Here is a 20232-nt window from a genome sequence, read left to right as displayed (position 1 = left end):
TTCCTCCGCACATGGTGCCCTGTGGTACCTGCCCTCAGCAAACAGGAAGTTCAACCATTGCCTTTAAAAATTTTCCAAAGATTATAGGCCAGATTCCTGGAATAGAAGTTGCCTTGTCATGAATTAGACTTGGAAGAAACAAGGTAAAAAAAAAAAAAATAATCCAGTTGCTTCACTCCAGAGAGCACAGTTTCCCAAATTACAAGAGCTCCAGCTGTACCATGGTGCTTGATGATGCTCTTTAGGCCTCCGCTCTCTCACTCTCTCAACAGGGCAGGGGAGAAAACAAGATGAAAAGCTTGTGGGTTGAGATAAAGCCAGGGAGATCACTTACCTCTTAACCTCATGGACGAAACAGACTCAACTTGGGGAAAAAATATTTAATTTATTAGCAATTACAATAGATTTGGATGGTAAGAAATGAAGGCAAAACCTAGAACACCTTCTCCCCACCCCTCTTCTTCCCAGGCTCAGTTTCACTGCCTTGTTCTGACTCTCCTACCTCCTTCCTCCTCGAGCAGTGCAGGAGGGATGGGGAATGAGGCCTGTGCTCAGTCCGTGACAGCTCCTCTGCCACTCCTTCCTCCTCATGCTTCTCACCTGCCCTGGCATGGATCGCAGCTCCTTTGGGATAAACCTGCTCCAACGGGGGCTCTCCACGGGCCGCAGCTCCTTCAGAGCTTGTCCATCTGCTCCTAGGTGGTCTACCATGGGCTGCAGAGTGGAGATCTGCTCCCCTGTGGTCTTCTGGGGGCTGCAGGGGAAATCTCTGCTCCAGCGCCTGGAGCACCTCCTTCCCCTCCTCCTCTCACCTTGGTGTCTGCAGGGCTGCTTCTCTCACTTTCGTCCACACTCCTCTTTCTGCTTGGCAGCGATTTGCTCCTCCTTGAACATGCTTCCATAGAGGCATCACCATCTCCTTTTTGCCGAAACGCGTGGGGGACGCCATGGAGTCCCATCCCCTGGTCCTACAAACCGAGCTGTGGTTAGAGCCCCATCCAGAAACTGACGGATACCGACGTTAAATGTGACCAGTGCCCCATCTTCAAGCAATCCCCTAGGCCTCCACACTACTCTGACTGGAAAACTGCTCCAGAGCCGTATTCCACTAACAAAAATATTCTTCCGATTTCGAGCCAAAGTTTACTCTTGGCAAGCTCATATCCATTTGTGTTGTGTCAACACAATTAAAATAGCTCTTCTTCCTTCATGCGGCCTGCTGTCATGGTGTGTGTGTAGGCGCCGATGGCATTCCTTCACAACCTTTGTTTTGCTCCACTCTCACTTTGCAAGACTCCGTTCCTCAGACCATCCCAGCAGCTCTTCTGTACGGCTGATCTTTTAGATGCAGTTTTCTTGAAAATGGGTGGCCACAGTCAGGGTTGGGGAAAGTGTATTCTTCAGAAGGAAAGCTACCAGAGCCTCACCCTTCTGCTGTAGCACATTCCTGTTCCTACTAAATACAGACTGGTTAGCAAATGAGATGTTTTTCCTTCTCTTTTTGTAGCAGCAGCTGCAAGTTGTTGAGCAGAAGATTATTGATTTTTTTTTTTCTTTCTCTCCTCTTCAGTCATTTCCAACGAAAACTCCCAGGGAAGCAGTTGAAATTCTGGTACTGGTCCCTGAGGGTGTGACTTAACACTTACACTAATCCCATCTCTCTTACTGCAGCCACCGAGGACATCTGTTGTTGTATGTAATCCCCCTTGGCACCAGCGCTGCTTCCTAACATTGCCATCTGCAAACAACGCTGCAAATACTCCTACTTGGTGTAGTCATTACTAAAAACATTATTGATAGGCTCCCTTCAGGCTGAAAGCATCATCAAGACAACCCATTTTCCCATCAGCTTGACCCTGGCTGGTGTGTAGAGCCTGTTGCTGGGTCACCTTACCCTTTAGTTAGATAATCAGGTCTGAGATGGAAATTTTTACCTATTCCCGATGGATGAAATACGTATTTCCTTTTAGACAATTATTTTTGTTAAATAATATCGGTAAGTTATGCGCGAATCACTTCCAGAAAACCATTTTTCCCATTTTCTGTTTACCTCTATGGACTCAACCACTCCCTCCATTTATTCTGAAGCCTTGCATCGTACTGAAATCAGGCTATGAAGCCTACCAGTACTGGGTACCAACCTTTTCCCTACAGAAAATATAGCATCTACATTATATATCCTTGAAACACGTGTATTTTTTTATCCTTCTCCCCATCCCAGCTTGACTCAGTAATAATTTTTTTAGACTAGACATTTGTTACTATTTTTTCCCCATTTTGAGATGATTTTAGTACCATCGACTTAAGATATAATGCCTCTTCTACTGCCACGTCTTTGAAGCCCCTGGGCACTCAGCTTCTCCTGCTTATCCAGATTTATTCTACTGAAATCAAGAAACACACAGACCCTGTTTTGTATATCCTTCAACTTATATTAAATGGTTTGAAAGTTTAAAATTGGATTCAAGTAGTTTCGTGGGTTTTTTTAGCCCTGTTCTTGCAATATCTTGGTAATTACAACTATTCACCTTTGTTGGCTAAACAATTCTTGGCTGGAGGGTGACAGTGACAATACAAAGTTAATCTCCTGTACCAACACAATTCTCAGCAGCATTTATCTAGCAAGAGAGAGATATCTCTATCCATAATTTAATCACCTCCTGCTCGGTTTCCAGCAGATTCCCAGCAGAACCCACACTGTCAAAGTAATTTGGCCTATGATTTATTTACGTTTTCCTTCAGCATCCAGCTTATTTCTACATCTGTTTTTTGAATAATGCATGCCTTGTAACAACATTTCGGTCACACACAACACACACATTTGTATCTGCTTGTTCCTCATCACAGCAACCAAACATCAGAGGTAGAGGCAACCCCTAGAAGACTCTCCATAGGGCTTTAGGGGCCTCTGCCCCAATTTTGGTTGTAAAAGTCCTATCAGAAGCTCCAGCACTTGTTTAATATCTGCTTTGTGTTAAGTAAAACTAACAATGAAAAAGACTTCCTAGATTTCCAGAGGTGTTCTCTGCTTTCCACTACCCTCTGCAAGCACCAGCAACCCCAACACCCGGTGACCCCAGCCCTAGAGGTGGCTCACACTGCAGCAACACAGCACTCAAGGTACTTGCATCAGAACAGCTCTAGGAAAGGCTACGTGATGGACATCCAAGGTTACCTACCCCAAGCACAGTTCAACAAAAGCATTTGCCTCCCTCTCCATCATGAGGAGCTGTAGGGTCCAAGTACTGGAAGCTCGGTCGGCTCTTGATGGAACAGCCTGAAGCTTGGCCACTCCCTTTGCAAATAGCTACCGAAGTGTTTTGTTCTCCCCAGCCTGCTTTTTCTCCAGGCCACTGGCAGCAGTTGGCCCTTTTTTACCTCTCCAGCCTTTACAACGTGAACGGTCTGTTCAGAGGACTCTGACAATCCCGAGCACCCAACCACAGCTGTATCTATTAAGAGAAGAGCAGGCAGTCAGGAAGCTGAGGCAACCCAAAGGCCCCAGGTCAGGTAACTGTAGAAGAGTGCCAAGGAGCCACAATCTTCTGGCCTGCAGCTGTGCACGTTACTGATGCTGTACCTCTTTCTGTCCATGGCTGAGCTTGGAGCGCAGCTGCCCGGTCTCCCCTGGCTCCCTGAGCAAGGCCAGGTCGGTGCCGTGGCTTCTGCCTTGCAGGTACAACCTGCCGATTTGGCTCAGCATCCGAAGAACTGCATTGCTCTTGGTAACCCTCCTGAGCCCTGTTCAGAAAAAAACTCAGTTTCTTTCTTGTGTACTTGCAAATTCGACTGTGGAACTATCTTAGCAATCATCTGAAGCACCTGGAGCTCCCTTCCAGGAGAGACCAGAATAACACAAAACCTCTGAGACTTTCAAACAAAATGCAAAACGCATTTCCTTGGTCTACGTTTCTTGTATTAAGAGCCTGCAAACTCGAAGACAGACAGCTATGTAAGTAGTTCTGCTTTTGCTAAGTCCATCACCAAGCCATCTGAGCTTGTTGCAGTGCACTCACATCAGACAGAGCTCAGAAGTGATCACTCAAGGGCAAAAGATTGTAGAGAAATTGCAAAAGTGTTCTTTAATGCTCACATTCTGGACAGAAGTATCGTTTCCAGTTTACAGACAGTGTATAGGAGGCAGAAAGTCCCTCTCGGCCCCTGTTAAGTTTTCTGCCGGCGCTCAGCCTCAGAGCCATTTGGGATTCTCTGCTTTCAGCGAGTCACTATTTCCACTGGGAGGTTTAATCCATCACACAGATAATAATTTCTACAGCCAGGCAATGGAGCCGTGTTCAGTAACAGCCAAAGGTTTCTGTATGGAATTTGATACCAAATCTCTGGTACGCTAAATTTCTCTGAGTATCTGCAGCTGTCATTCGGCCAAGAGAATTCCTTCTTGGCCTTGCGCAGGAAGCAGCAGTGTGTTAGATCTGTACAAACCCACTATAGAATTCAGGCAGAGATCATCAAAAGTGTTTTAATGATTAAACTATGTCAAACATTAACAATGTAGGTATATTCAGATGAGCCAAGGGTTTATTTCTAGCACATTTAGACAGCCTATTTTGAACACTGTAGCTGCTGTACTGAGCTATGTAAAGACTCTGCAAACCAGTACCTAGAAATGAAGACACACACTCAAGCTTCGATAATGTAAACATAACAGACACTGTCTCCTTCAAAACAAGGAATGAAAACCCACAAGGTTAGCAGGAGAACTTATTAATTCCCTAAAAGATGTGCAAAAATTTTTAAAAAGATTTAATTTAAAAAAAAAAAAGAAAAATTAAACATGTTAAAACTGGCATTTACATAAATATCAAAAACAGATAGCTAAACTTGAGCAATGACCAACTGAACGTCTTGCACAATTTCATTTTTCAGAGCTTAATGAATAAGATATTCATAAGCCAAACTCCACCACTGCAGACACCAGAATAACATCCCAGCAATAGATATTGGCTTTGCAATTAGCTCCTCATACGTGCAAGGCAAGATTTTACAGGAAGGAGCAACTTTAACAAGCACTCTAAACAAATCCTCAGATAGCAAGCCAAAACATTACTGGTGATATACACAACTCACATTACAGAAACAGGCATCTCCAGCACATTTCAGTAACATTTAAAAAACATTACATATGACTTAGACCGTTTCATTTTGCTTGTTTGGGGAAAAAAATGTTTGTTAGGCACATTTTAAAAATGAACATATGCTACATGAAGAACAGTACAGATACCAACTTAAATACAGACAATTCCGTCAGAAAAGCATCTTTCTGTCTTCGTTTTTAAATACGCTTTTGGATGTGTCACAGACTTAAACAGTAGCTTCTAAAGCGTGGATATGGCTATGGTAACAACACTTGAAATTCTGCCAGTTTCCATATTAAAAACCACTCTTCATTTAACATTTAAGAATTCCCAGAAATAAGAAAAAGAAAGAGAAAATAAAAGATGGGTCCACCCTGTATATACCCTAAACCTCAGAGACAATAATTAAGTCTTCCTGGACTGTGTAAGCGCCAATTAATTTTACATTAGTGACATACTTCAAATAAAAAAATAAGATCTATTAAAAAGGTAAAATAACTTTCCCATCTGGTTTGTGACTGTTTAGTCAGTTAAAGCCAAATATACAAAACTAAACGTGCCATTTCCAATTTCACTGTATCATGTAAGAGATACTTAACGCTGTGTATCACATACAGAACAGTAAAATGATCAATGGATTCTTCTAAATGACTTTTTAATAAAAAGTCAATCAACTGAAAAGTTGAAACATACCCTAATTTTTAAACCAGTAATAAGCTTTGGGCCCTGCTTTTTAATTTAAGGCATGTGTGTTTATCTACTGAAACCAGCATCGTACAAATTACCTCTACAATCACATGCACGATCTACAGTAAAAAAATGGAGTTTAGATTACAGTGTTTTCAAATTGTGAATCATAATTCAGCACCTATCATATTGACTAGTAAGGCAACAGCAGTGTCGTATACTACAATAATACTCCCTTCCACAGTCTATAGCGGGGTCAGTGACAGCCCAGAATTATTTTTAAACTTTAACCTACTTTTATGTTCTGTATACAGTTTCTAGGGTGTTTGCACTGGTTAAGTCCTACATAAATCACACTATTCTAGGCAGGAATAGTTACAGTAGCCATTAGAGTATTAGTGCACAACTCTTATTGTGCTTACAATCAGATGATTTTGTTGTTGGGGTTATCAAAATGGTTTTTCAGTTTGGTCTTCAATCCTTCCTTTGTTTTCTTTGTTTCACATTGTTCTCAAGGGAAGAAAAGCTGTTTGTGTACCCGTTCACAGTGGCTGTAGAGCCATTCTGATACTCTTTCCTCCTCGAGGATGCCTTCTTGTTGTAAGTCTAGAATATACGGAAAAGCACATGGTTTTGCTTAAACAGGTATAAACGACCACTTCCTCACAGTAGATCAAGACACACAAAAGCAAACTTGCATCCACCATGTTTAAAGACCTTGTGCTGGTGGCAGAGTCTAATAAGCTTTACCATTTTTTGTGTGTAAGGCTATACTATGTGTTTCATTCATCACAATAAGAGAATTAGTTCACTGGGAAAGAACAAGAATTGTAGTATGATGGTAGCATTGGCAGTACTACGTTAACAGTCACTTAGAAGCAGGGAAGCAATTTCATGAGCAGACTAGAGCCTAAGAATATACCCAAAATGACAAGTCAGGAAAGAGTTTGATGCAACACAGGTGACTATCTCCAGCAATGCCAGAAGAAGTGGATAAACAAGAACAGTTAGGGACGTTTCAGAGACAGAAATGCAAAACAAATTTGCAGCAGCTGACGTGTGAAGTAGGAAAGAAGTAAAGACTAACAGCTCTGAGGAGATTCAGGGCACCAAAAATTACAGGCAGTGGAAAGAATATAAGTGACAATCTTTTTGAAAGATTAAGAGACCTTGCCTGGTAAGAATGCATTGCCCAAAGCATGTGTGTGTGTGAAGGAAAGTTAAAATTTAAGTAAAGCTGATGAAGAAATTAAAGCAATATTTGGAATATACAATCAAGTTTAATTTGCATGTTCCTAAGAAGCAATTTATATGAACCACAGAACTTATTTTAAGAAGTACCAGATCATAAAGGTGAAGCCTGCTATGTTTTCCTGCTATATTCTGGACCTGAAATATTTGACTCTTTCAAGAGACATTTAAAATATGTCTCAGAATTGGTTGTCCGGGGGCTGGAGCTTGCACACGTTTGATTTTTTGAAGATGGGGACATCTCTGCACAGAGCCTGATTATGAACTACTCCGAACAACATAGATCAAAGTCCAAATCTGTTCAGACATGAAACAAATTTCACAGAAACACAATTCCAAATGATAATTTTCCATACAGAAATACAAGCCAATGCTTATAAAGGTGAATCAAAACCAGATTTTTGTACGTTGATAGTTTGGGAAGTTTCCCTGGAAATAGAATAAGCATTTACCCTTGTAAGAACAGTAGGGAACAATTCCTTTGTTTGCTTCAGAGGTTCACAGGCTGCTGTTTTATTTCAGAATGAAAAGCTGTTTCTTACATAAAGCTCCTCCTCTCCCTCATCTGCAGTTAAAATTGCATTAGTAAAATTTGTTTTTGTATTGTGATTTCTGATCATTCTGAATTATGCAGAGAACACACCTGAAGCTCTCAAATTTGAGGGCACACCAGCAAGTACAGTACTCTAAGAATGTATGCATATTACAGGAAGATAGAAAAAGAATACTTGAAGCATATCACCGGAAAGCTGTTTTTCAGAGAGATAAAACCAGCAGAATGATACACAGAATTGATGAATATTACTTTTACCTGAATGTAGAAATTTGTGAAGAGGATAATCAAAGAAATCATATATGAAATCTGGAAATACAGCCACCCCTGAGGAAATGCACATGGCCAAACAACACCACAGCTGGTCTGGAAGATTGTCAGGACAAACTGAGTCTGGGGAAAGAAAAAAATAAATAAACAAGAGAAAACAGAGCACGCTAATGCAAGATGGAAAATAGCCATTACTGACCAAAACCTAATTAGTTATACACAAAGCAAGTCAAAATATGTAATCCTGGGTGTTTGATAAATTTATCTTCTCTGCCTTTCTAAAAGTAAACGTGAGTTAGGAAGACTTTCAGGTGGCAGTGTTCTGTTGATTAAGTGCTTTTATTTAATATTGCTCCATTTTAGAGCACTAGTGTAACTCACATTAAATTGACTTATACGTATACTGAGGAACAAAGACCACCGCCTCCCTCGTGAGAGCTCACCAGGGTTTGACTCTACCAGCCTAACAGAGTAACTCTGCATCTCACTGCTTCAGTTGCGAAGATCTGGGTTCACATTTCGATCCTGCCACCCTCTCCTAGAGACTGGGACTACCCTACATGTGGCTCCAGTGGAGACGTTTTGGGGTTGAAAGCTGCACATATGAAGCAGGGAAGCTGGGGGTGGTCACGGAGAAGGACTGAGGTTCATTAGACCTGTTTAACTATTTTCAATGTTCTCTTTTGGGAAAAAAAAAAAAAGTTTGGGCTTAAGTACTGCACAGGCCCTTAGGCAAAAATTCACCCTTACATGAAGGCTACCACATTAGGGAATGTTTATTTAAAATAAGACAGCTCTGTTCTGCTATTTTGCTGCCCTAACAGTTATGCACGCAGAGCAGGCAGGGAAGTGGAAGTGGCTGTGACAATAGCCAGGGGAGCAGATAAACCACTGAGACACTTGCACTCTGCAGCACTCAGACAACACGGATGAAGAACAGGGCCTAAGTCTGGAAACGAAACAAAACAAAACAACCTGCAAAACCACAAAGAACTCCACTACTTAGCACTGTTCCTTCCTGAAGGATGGCTAAGAAAAGCAGATTTTGAGAATCAAAACTCTGAATTGCTGGTCGTCACCAGCAAATGTTATTAAACCTATTCACAGGTCTGAGAAGGGGACTTCCTAAGTGGGGAGAAAAAAATAATATAATCGTAACGATAAAAATCATCTCTAGGCTTTAGCTTCCCTGTCTATAAAATGGGGAAGAAGAAAGACCCATGCACATTTCCTTGTGGTGTTCAGACATGTTACACACATCGCAACACGTAGTATCACTACAGCATGTGCCACGTTGCTTAATTTCAGGGCTCTTTTCATCTCCAGTACACAGCATTCAGGCTTCATCACTGTACACACAGGAAACAATACAAATGGATGCAAAGAGTCCAACACAGAATTACAAGTGAAAAAAATCTGCCCATTTAAAGTGCAGAAGGAGACCAGAAATATTGAACAGTTTTTAATAAACCATTTGCAACTGCATGCAAAAATGGGACAGAAAATCCATTGTCCTGCAGAAGTAGAATGAAGGGCCTTGTTAGCTGCGGACTGTGTTGCACTCCATTTCTGGTCTGTCATCTCAACATCAGCCTGAGCAACAAGCACCCAGAAGAGCACACGACTCAAAGTGGGCTTGGAAGAAAAGCTTCTCCCTCCTCTCTGGCTCCTGAGTCCCTGAAAACTCAGCAGCATGATTCCCAAATACATCTCGCCACAAAACATGGGGAGGTGGAGAAAGATCCTTCTAAGCTGCTCAGCACTGATTTGTGTACACCATCAGTCCCTGCCTCCCTTTTGCCCTGAAAGCAGTACAAACAGAGGTGCAGAAGCTGGATTTCTAAGGTGATTTAGGAACTTGAAGATACAGAAGGTATTAGCCTTCATTTCCCCTTTTACATCCTGCCAAAACTCTCTAACTCAGTAAAGACAAGAAGTTCCCACTGGAAATACAAGAACCTGCTGAAGCACTGAAGAGCTCGTCACTCACCAGCTGCCCCTGAGTGATGTACTTCTTCCACCACAGATAAGGACGCATTGCTGGAACAGCAGACAACCCATAGTAGGAGTACATGAGGACGTGGATAAAGCTGTTCAGTGTGGCACCAAAGTAAGCTAAAAGAGCAAATGAGAAAGAAAGTACACTGCGTTACCATGAAAATGGTGTTTCTCGGAGCCCACAAAGATAACGAGTTCAAAATGTTACTATTTAAAATATGATTTCCCTTAGAACAAAGGCAAAAAACTCCACTCCCCTTAAACTTTTTCTGTTGACCCAACTGAGTGGTTGAAAAGCTTTGTAACTGCACACTTTATATCAGCCTTCCGATTGTTCTGTTTATTATTCTTCTACATTCTAGTTTCTCAAGGGTATTGAGGAAGCTGATAAAAAGGAGGCACGTAAACATGCCCAGCAATCAATAGCTTCTCTGATCTAATTTTAGGCTGATTTCACTTCCTTCTAGGTGGGAGCCCTTTTTGTCACTTATAATCAAAAGCAACAGGCATCTTCTGAAAGCGCAAGTAGTGCAAGTTAACCATTTTATTTGCCCTTGTTTACAGCATCTTTAGTCATTAAAGAAATTTCTGTTTTAGCTCAGCACCAAACTGTGTAGTACTAGATGACTGAGCCCAACATAGAGCTTGGAAAGGAAGAAGAAAAAAAAAAACAATCACCAGAAATAGCACAGAAGTATTTTCAAGACCACAGAAACTCAAGATAGACGCTAAGTACTTGCACTTTTGACTGTTCTATAAACAGGGATCAACTTCTTTAGAGGAAAATGTGTTTCCACATCCACATTTTTCATAGGTTCAACAGTATTCACTGTTGTGCTAACAACACAAAACAAGTAAGAGTTTCTATGTTGTTTGGCTCGGAAAGCAGACTCCTGAGCAATCCAGCTTCTTGGTCTGCACTGCTGCTAGTTCACATCCAATGGATTTGCAAAGGTTTCTCTTGGAGGAGTGTTCGACAAAGCCAGTACCCGTAAGCTGCACATCTGAACCACAACTAAGCCACTCTAATGCATTAAAGAATCAAAGCAAGATTTAGACAAGAGAGACATGGATATCTTCCATTTAGGAAGCATTTGATCACATTCATTAGTGCTCAGGGGACAAGATTTTAATTGAAATAATAATTTATAGCTACTGGTATAATGAAATTAATTTAAGAAAGTAACATCTCAAGTGAACTTGACAGAGTCGAGGGCAAGGGTCACTATTAGACATCTTGTAGCTGAAACAAACTTCTGGTCCTAACTTGGAAAATAAGTATTGTTTCATCTGAGGGTCTCCAACCACCAGAAAAATGAGAAAGCAAGGTTGACAAGTGTCAGACCTGGACTACTGCGGCAGATAAACATCACACTGCCAAACAAAATCTTCAAACCACATAGCCATGTATTTTCTATATGCTCTGCAGGCATCTTAACATCTGCAAGCAGTAGCTGCAATTCAGCAAAGCAGGTTAGTATCGGAAGGAACAAATCCTGCAGCTGAAGGTACCAGAGAAGTTGGATTTGACCAAAAGAATACCAACACAAGGCCTCTGCTGCAAACATTCCCCACCATAACCCAGTACTTACAGTGACCACAAGGCACCCAGTTCATAACAAACCACCAAATATTCAGCATCGTTGCATGGTGATAGACATGCAGAACGGTGATCTGATGATTATTTTTCCGCAAAATGAAAAAGAAGGTATCCATGAACTCAATGAGTTTGGAGAAATAGTACCACCAGAGGACACGTATGATCTAGAAAGGAGGAAACAAGTTTTAGAAGTATTGCGTGTTGTGGGGGCTTTTAACTCTTTTGCCAAGTAGGTAAAATTCAAACTCCGTCTTGCACTAGCTGGACTGAAGACTCTCCGCTGAGATCTTCTGTAACACCTTGGCACCGAGTTCTTCCATATGAGACCCAGGTACAAACCCATAACTACAGGTGAAAACAGGATGACAGAGAGTTTTACGAGGTTATTGCTGTGCACCTGTGGTGCCCTGGCAGAAACAAGACAACACTTAACCACTGGTGCTCCTGTAGTGCCCTCTGTAAAGGCACCGCCTGAATGGGGACCAGAAGAAATGATCACTATGTTTTCCCTCAGACAGTGAAGGGGGTCATGACACAGTGGCTGGATACGGACCGAAGACCAACTCCCTGTTTTTTGAGCTGGGAAAGCATGAAAATTTAAATACAGCTACTCTCTGAAACTGTAAATACCAAGTATATTGTGGATTAATTATTATGTTTAACTACACATTCCCCTTCCGTATTGCAGAAGGAGAAAAAAAGAACACATAATTTGAACAAAAACTACATCATCAATGCCTTTCTGCTCTCTACTTAGACTCAGGGAGACAATCTGAAATGTAATTAGCTCTAAGTCTCGATTACATTACCTTCATATCAGCTTCACCTCCACTGTGTGTATCCTGACAGAAGAAATTGTATCCTCCTTCCCATACTCCTGTCACCAGCTGGGAAGATAAAAGAACGAAGTGTCATTTTGGTGACAACACCGCGCCTCGCACCTTGACAGCTTGGGATGCCTGGTGCCAAGGCATTCTCTTTGTGACACGAGGCTCCGGGCACTTATTGAATCATAATGGAGGGTGAGTAACACAAATTCTTCCAATTGCAGCACACCAGAATAAAAATAGGAGGCAACATCTTATCCCGGCTTATCCCACATGGCGTGTGTTTTGCATGGACATAATCTACACAGATTTTTAAGAAAGATCTCTCCTTTTTAGCTGATGATGTCACTGATGGAAAAGTGAACAACCAAAGAAACAGTAAACATATTTCTCCTCCGATTATAAATTTTATACACAGGGATCTGACTACAATTTTTTCAGCTGTGTAACAGAGCAAACCCTTCAGCTTTGCTACCCTTAACAGCTAACAACTGATGCTTTGCCACATTTTGATTCTTCAGGATCTTTTTAAATAATTCACTAATCCCAAGCACATTACATCCTTCATTGCCCAAGTGATTTCCTCCACAGTACCTGCCGTTGCCTGCCTGACTTCCTGGCACATCAAACACCACAAAATTACTTTTAAGAGCAATGACCAGCTATTAGCCACGAGAGGATGACAGGGAACCCTTTGCCTAGGAGCTGGCTGAAACCTCTGGGGAAGCAAGATGAAATCTGGATCAAGCTGCCAAGGAGGGGGCCCATGTCCCACCCCTTTTCCCAGGGCTGATGAAGCATGCTGCTGTGCCCGAGCTCTGCATACGACGGGGCCGTGGGGCGGAGGCAGACTGCAAAAGGAGAGGCTGAAATGGGCTCTGAAGGAGGCTGGAGGAGGGGGGAAGATGGAGGAGCACCCAGAGGAGGAGATGCTGAGGGTGGGACTGGAGAAGGACAGTTATGGAGACAGGAGCAGATGAGAACAAGTGTGCCTTGGCCAGGGCACCGCTTGCTATTTAATTTATTTATTTTTAAAACCAAGGATGATGCCTCGGTGGTTCTGGCCTCTGGCTTTTCTGAAGCTGCCATCAGTGCTTCTATTAAATTAATAATCAAGACGGAAGGGCTTGCTTGATGTTTATAAAGATGTTTTTTTCCTCTTGGGAATAGCATTAGAAGAGGAGTAACAAATTTAGACTACTCCCAAGTGAAAAATGAGTTCTTTAGGTATCCAAAATACATTTTAAAAGCAGAGGCAGATATCCTGCACAAGAGACTTGTCCATTTTTGGCCTTATCTACACTCGTGCAGAATAAAAAAGAAAAGCTTTGCAAAGCCACAGTGAAAAACTCTGTACCATAAGCCATTTAAAATGATCAGTTGATGAGAAGACTACAATAACTGGTGCTATTAAACGCTGCTCAGAACTGCGAGTGGGAAACTAATTCTAAAAGGTACAATAAAGATAATCACTTAAACGGTCTACCTTTTCCTAATGTTCTTTCATGGCTCATTTTCTCCTTATATTAGCTTTTAAAATACCCAGTCAGCCTAGGTCATTATTTCTGACCTTCTGAGATGGAATTACCACTGCTATTTAGGGGGAAAAAAAAGAAGAAAAAAGACATCTAGTTATACCATAACAGATAGACCTGGAATTACCTCACGTAATGGACAAAAATCAATATTGCCACGCCACAGTGACATCAGGGCAGCCTTGCGTATCAGCAGCAGACCCAGGCAATTCCTCTATCCAAGCCGCAAAGGGAAGGCAGCCATGGAGACCTCTCCCTTCCACTGCTGTTTAAAGGCACCAGTTTTAAAGCGATGCACCAGCTACATCTCAGAGCAGGCCTTGCACCAAGCTGCTCTGACAGCGTCGAGGGAAAGCCCGTACGGCTCCTTGGGTGCCCGCTGGAATATCAGACAGAAGCCCACATTGTGCTGTAATAGTGTTGCTAAGAGCCTACAGATGGTTTCATACAGTTCTCACAGCTCGAGGAAGTGTGAGAAATAGAGGAATAATCACGTTTACCCTGTGATTACTCCACACAGCCAGGCTCGGTGTCCTGTAGCATCCCTGTGCTCCATGAACTTCTCCAAAGCAAAGGCTAGAACAGCGAAACCCCAAGCACCTTTCCCTGTAAGGGAGATAAGTTCCCCACCTACAGCTTGACATCAGGTGTCTGGATTGATTCCAGCCCTTTGAAGGGTAAAAGGGTAAAAGCATCAGTGTGAATAACAGGCAGCTTCAGCTAAACCTTTGCTTCCAGAAGAGCATATTGTAATATCCTAGGAGCAGTAGTAGTATCTCACAGCCATTGAGTTTTAAATGATATAAGCAAAGCAACATTTGCAGTAAATGGCAGTAACTTTTAACATATAAATAGTATAGTTGCAAAAATAATTTAAACCCTCCCTTTCCAGAATAAACTCAGTGGTCAAAACCTGCTGCCACTGCCACGAGCTGGTGCCACTGCCCACAGACCTTGCTTTGTGCACCACACAACACACATCGGCAGTGCTTTTCCAGAGGGAGCCAGCTGCCCTGCACCGCTATTTGTTATGTCCACAATACTTTCAGCACGTGCTGGAAGGCTTCAGAAAAGAAAAAAAAAAAAACAATTGGTCACTCTGATACCTGACCAACAGCAGTTCCCAAATGGCTCTGCTGTGTACCTTCATCTTCAGGTTGGCAGCAGCCCAGGCTTGCTAATGGCACTGCTGATGCCTGACCACAGGCACATCTCCTCTTGAGGAATTAGCCTGTCCAGAAAAGGCTGACTGTAATCATTTTCACCAGAGTCCACGATTTTTAAATGGCACACAAAAGAGACAGCTCCCTCATAATCCAGTTGAAATGGTACTCAAATTCAATGCAAAGTTCTTCGGTTGCAGGGCAAACCCTGCAGTTCAAGGTTGCTTTTCTGCTTGAGCAGAGCCTCTTCCCTCTCTCCGGCCTTTCATTTTCGTATTACTTTCATTTTGTAATTCTGTTGCTGGATTCTTTAAAATGCTGCGGCATGCGCTTTTTATCACATCTGCTACCGAAACAGACCAGCACGCTCACACCAGTGTGAAGTGGCTGCCACAGCGGGCTGACTGGGACGGGTTTGCTGTTCTCATGATACCAGCCAAGGTCTGAGACTTGCTGCAGAGGGCCAGGCGAGGGACCCAGCACTGCAGCACGCTGTCAGAGCGTGACAAGTTACTTTACGGGCTTCCGAACAGAGCTAGATCGGAGCAGAGGTTCACGTGTCCGATCAAAGAAAGGAAATGCTTGCCAAGACGCAAAACTGCCCCGGTGATTACCCGCTGCGAGCCACCTGCGGCCTCTCCTGCGAGCCCACACCCTGCCCCTCACCTTCGCTGCCTCACAGGGCACCAGCCCTCGCCGCCCCTGCCCACGGGAGGAATGCTGCTCCCACCGAAGTCCAAAGCCAGCCCTACCTCAGCCTGACCCCGCCAGGGGCATACGGCACACCTGTGGGTCCTTTGGGCACGCACAGCTCACAAGCACCCTCCACGGAGGTGAGTGCAGGGCCGGCGTCCCTTGGCGTGCACGGCCCGGGCTCCCCTGCTCCCCTTACCCTTTGTGCTCTCACCCTTGGTGTTCGAGCAACGCACTTGTTAATGACTGCCTCAGATTATAAGCTTGACGTTATATCAGTTAATGAGGACTAACATGAGTCCACATGGCCTCTCTCAATCACTAGGCATTGTAAATTTACATGAAATACCCTGTTATTTCCCCCTAATGAGCATGCCCTCCCCCTACAGTACAGAATGACGATGCTGCCCTCTGCTACGCTCGCAGGTCAGCCGAGGGGAACCTCTCCCACTCCCTCAGACCTGTCTTGCCTTTTAAATGATCTGGGACAAGCAGCCCACTACTCTCTTTTACTTGTACCAGAACACGCCCCACCTTTGTCTAGTTATTAAATGCCTGAACAAATAATTTACAATAATGATGTACGTGAAATACTACCTAGATATCCCAAATAAGAGGTATAAGACTTTTAGTGACTTTAAAATGAGATTATACCACATTACATCAGCAGACCACGTGGGGCAAGAACACAGTAGCTGGAATTATGCAAATCCCACAGTTTCTTTTCTACGTTACTGCATACAAACATTCAGACATAAAGGTCAGAAAACCAAGTAGGTCATCTTTCTCATCCTAGCTGGGAGCATGCCTCACTTTAATACCATGCTTTGTTCATAAAGTATTTAAACCGAGCTGTGATGCTATGATTCACGAGCTGACACCCTGACAGCTGCAACTCAGGAAAAACTCCCAAGCAGGATTTGAGGTATATTGTACACAAGCTATTAAAACAGCTTATTTTCGGACAGGATACTGAACAAGTTCATACATGGTGTTGTTTTATGCAGTATTTCCTCAAACTAGGACTGAAAACAGTTTAATTCAATTGAAATACAAAGTGACAAGGAAGGGAGCAAGGAGTAACATAAGCACTGTAAGGTATTATCTCACCCTCATCTCTTTTTGAATGCTTCAGCATTTTAGCTTGAAAGAGAGCGCATGTACCATGAAGTGCTGCTACTGATGAATCACTAATCCTTCAAAGGGAAATTTCAGTGCCTGATGTGATCTGAGCGAGGCTACCACCTGCTTTGCACTGACACGGGTAATTACAGCGGCACTGCAGCTAGAAAACATACCTGGAGGTTCAGGAAGCTGATTTTTTCCCTATCACCTGGCCCTTCGGCTCTCACCCTGCAACATCAAGCAGCACGGTGTTATGTCAGTAAGGCTGTCTGCTCGGCAGCATTTTCATGGGATCAGGCCTTGCTGCAGACCATTGCTTGCCCTCAAGACCAGCACAATATTGCTGCATCAGCAGAGATGCAGCACGGCATGTGTACAGCAGAGGACATCCAGTGGTCTTCTAAGACAACGTCGGCTACAGAAGAGCAAACTTGCTTGTAAGATGTTCTCAAAAGCATTTTCGTTGTGACTATCATGAGTTTAATAGTCTTCATAACACTGCAGTTTCGTGTGTTCCCATTTATAAAGTATATTTCCAGTAATACCAACGAACAATCCCGTAATATTATGTTAAGAGCAACATTCACTTTCATATAAAGTGTTTCACTTTATAGAAAGCAGAACCTTAATATTTCACTGTATTTTAATTGTGAAGGAATGAGATAATATAAAGGCTATTCAGCTGGTTAGAAGTATGAGGACTTCTCTAACACACAATAATCAATCTTTTCTTGGTAACTTATTCACTGTTAGCAAGAAAAGTCAGTTCAAATCTTTTCTATTGTTTAAATTTATCATTTTTTTTAACAGAGCAGAATATTACAATAACTTCCACTTGGAAACTATGAGTATTATTCCAAGTATTCAAGAAAAAAAGATCGGCTAATATGAGAATTTTATCCGTACTTAGTACAACTGAAGAAAAGTTTGCACTTGTAAACCTCCAATATAATAATTTGTATTATTTTAATCTCAAGTTATTGTGTAATTATAAATAATCTCATCATAAAAATAATAATGCAGATGTAGTATATAAGTGCACAGCAGCGCTACATTTTAAAAAATTAAAGAGATCAATATGCAAATTCTGGATGCACTCCTCACACACTTGTATTTAGAATATCCTGACGGGAAGATTAGAAATGTAAGCAAATCAAGAATTCAAGTTGTTCTAAGTACCTACTGAATCCCAAAATGCTCATCCTAAAGAATCAAGTGTCAAAATTCTCAATAATCCAACTGAACACAGTGATTTCTGAATAAACACTTCACTACACAAGAGAAAGAACTTGAAATTTAAATCACTTCCTATCTAAACTCACTTTGTAAAACACTATAAACTACAAACTTCAAGAATTATAGCTTTCATGTACTTCTAAGCAAATGTCCCCCTCCTCCACAAAAAGAAATTAGTAGTTTTAGTTCTTGTTTGTAATCTCATGTTGGAAACAAAATGCCTCCTTGCAGAAAGGAGAAACGCTTTTGGTTAAAAGCGAGCCAGAGTATTCCGTACATTAAAACCACATGCTCCAACGTCTACTGACTACATTCTTATTTACATTGCCATAGGTTTTTGGTTTTGCGTTAATCAAAAACATGCAATGCTGATTAAAAGCAGCTAAACTGCTCTATGAAAGCGGAAAACTTTACAGCGCCTAAATCTCTGTTAAGAAAGAAATTAAGTCCACAGAAAGTCCAATTCAGTTTGAAATACATTTGTGTGTTCAGATTTCAACTTTCAAAACCAGATGAATCACAATTGCCCAGATGTAATTGTTTCAACAAAAAATGACACAAGAGAAGCTATTCCAAGCTTGCAGAAATAGATGCAAAGAGTGCGTGCATGATTAAACACATTCAAATAAAACACGTTTTGTACTCCAAAACAAGACACAGTTTTGCTACCAAGTACTTTGCACAATCCACCAAAGCAATCAAGCTAAGCCTGTCTTTTAGGCAAGCAGTAGTTTTCTCCTCTGAGAAGGGACATTGAAGAACAGTAGCAACATTTTTCAGATGTTTCCCCAGATTTATGAGGAATATCCCCATAGATCATTTTCGACACATGCCAATATAATTAAGCCAGACAATGCAAAATAACCCCAGCCCAAACCCTTTCTCCTACCTCATAAAACATATACAGAGAAAGCAGCGTGAGTCCGAGGTTGTAGACCACTAGAATACCCCTGCATGAAAATGGTTGTTTGTTCCGCATGTACTTTGGTCCTAGCCATACGATTAGTAAGTACAAGACTGAGAAGATAAAGGTAGGTGTATAATTCTCCAGAAGAAGCCATCCTTTTACTCTGGGGTCTGAAACAAACAAACAAAATTACAAAACCTTAGATTTTTGCAAGTGGAAGAATTTAATGTGTCCAGAAAAAGCTCTACCCAAGAATGCTTCTAGTGCCAGAATTACCAGAGAAAGATGAAGGGAGAACAGCAAGTCCTTTCTATTAAGGGCCAGGTTGCTAATTATGAAAAACTTACACAAACAAGAAGATTTTAGTTATACAGTTGTTAAAGAAAACAGAAATAATCCTCTTCCCGAAACAAAGATATTCCTAAATTATTACCTAATTATTATGAGTGAAATACTCACTACTGTTCCAAAATGTCATTCATCCTGAATACCAAAGATGAATTTAAATGATAAAAAAAAAAGGCTTCAGTGACCTTTTTCCCCTTATTCTCTCAAATTAACCTTTCCAAACAGTACCCTTCTTATTTCCCCAGAACAAGCAAAGCTAGGAGTGAAGTGCACACCTTTACAGGTATCAGCGGATCATTTCTTTCTAGTCTACGTTGTACCAATACTAACCCCAACAGATATCTATATGTGCTGCTCAGGATACTTAAATTTTGGAGTCCTCGTGTTAGCAATGAAACACAGAACAGTCAGTCCAGTTTGACCAACCAGACCAGCTGGCAAAATGTCGACTCTTCAGAAAAAGCACGGAAACTGCTCAGAACAAGAGCACTCCAGAGGAACGCTTGAGGCAAGCACGTGACACTTTTCTACACGGTCACTGTTGACCTACAAGCGCATGGTCCAAGCCCAGTAACAGCACGGCATTTCACTCCCTTCACCTGATTCCTGCCCAAAGGACAGAAACCGTGCTTACCAAACCATAAGCCAACAACATCTTCATTTTAAAGGAGTCAAATGTGGATCTTGACTGTAAGAAACGAGGCCTTAAAATGTAGGTTGGGAAATAGTTAAGAAAGCCTGGGAATTGTTTGCATTTGCTGCTTTCAGTTTCAAGACATGGCAAATACAGACCACATGCAAGCACAGACTGTAAGTTTTATCGCATCATTTGAACAGGTTCAGCATGAAGATGAGTGCAAAGAGGGCACAGAGCAACTCAAAGCAAACAGAAGACACACTTTGAAGGATCGGAGGCTTGTTCCACAGCAGAACAGGAATTCCC

At 42.0% G+C, this 20232-nt stretch overlaps 1 protein-coding gene across 4 annotated transcripts in view; it reads right to left on the bottom strand.

Moving 5' to 3' along the window:
- Nucleotides 1–4466: 4466 nt before the first annotated feature.
- ELOVL5 (ELOVL fatty acid elongase 5) overlaps nt 4467–20232 on the bottom strand; it is a 35998-nt gene continuing 20232 nt past the window's right edge. For all 4 annotated transcript variants that reach the window (XM_080586015.1, XM_080586014.1, XM_080586017.1 and 1 more), the window contains exons 3-8: nt 18924–19111; nt 12265–12342; nt 11448–11619; nt 9848–9972; nt 7846–7980; nt 4467–6389 (exon numbers count right to left, since the gene is read on the bottom strand). In XM_080586015.1, the coding sequence (XP_080442141.1) occupies nt 6258–6389; nt 7846–7980; nt 9848–9972; nt 11448–11619; nt 12265–12342; nt 18924–19111 (830 nt within the window). In that variant the 3' untranslated portion in view covers nt 4467–6257. The remainder of the gene's footprint in view (nt 6390–7845; nt 7981–9847; nt 9973–11447; nt 11620–12264; nt 12343–18923; nt 19112–20232) is intronic.

This window comes from Anser brachyrhynchus (genome assembly GCF_964034855.1).
Source record: "Anser brachyrhynchus genome assembly, chromosome: 3".
NCBI classification, from domain to species: domain Eukaryota; kingdom Metazoa; phylum Chordata; class Aves; order Anseriformes; family Anatidae; genus Anser; species Anser brachyrhynchus.
Note: the sequence above shows the minus strand (reverse complement) of the source record. Positions and strands in the feature narration are given on the sequence as shown.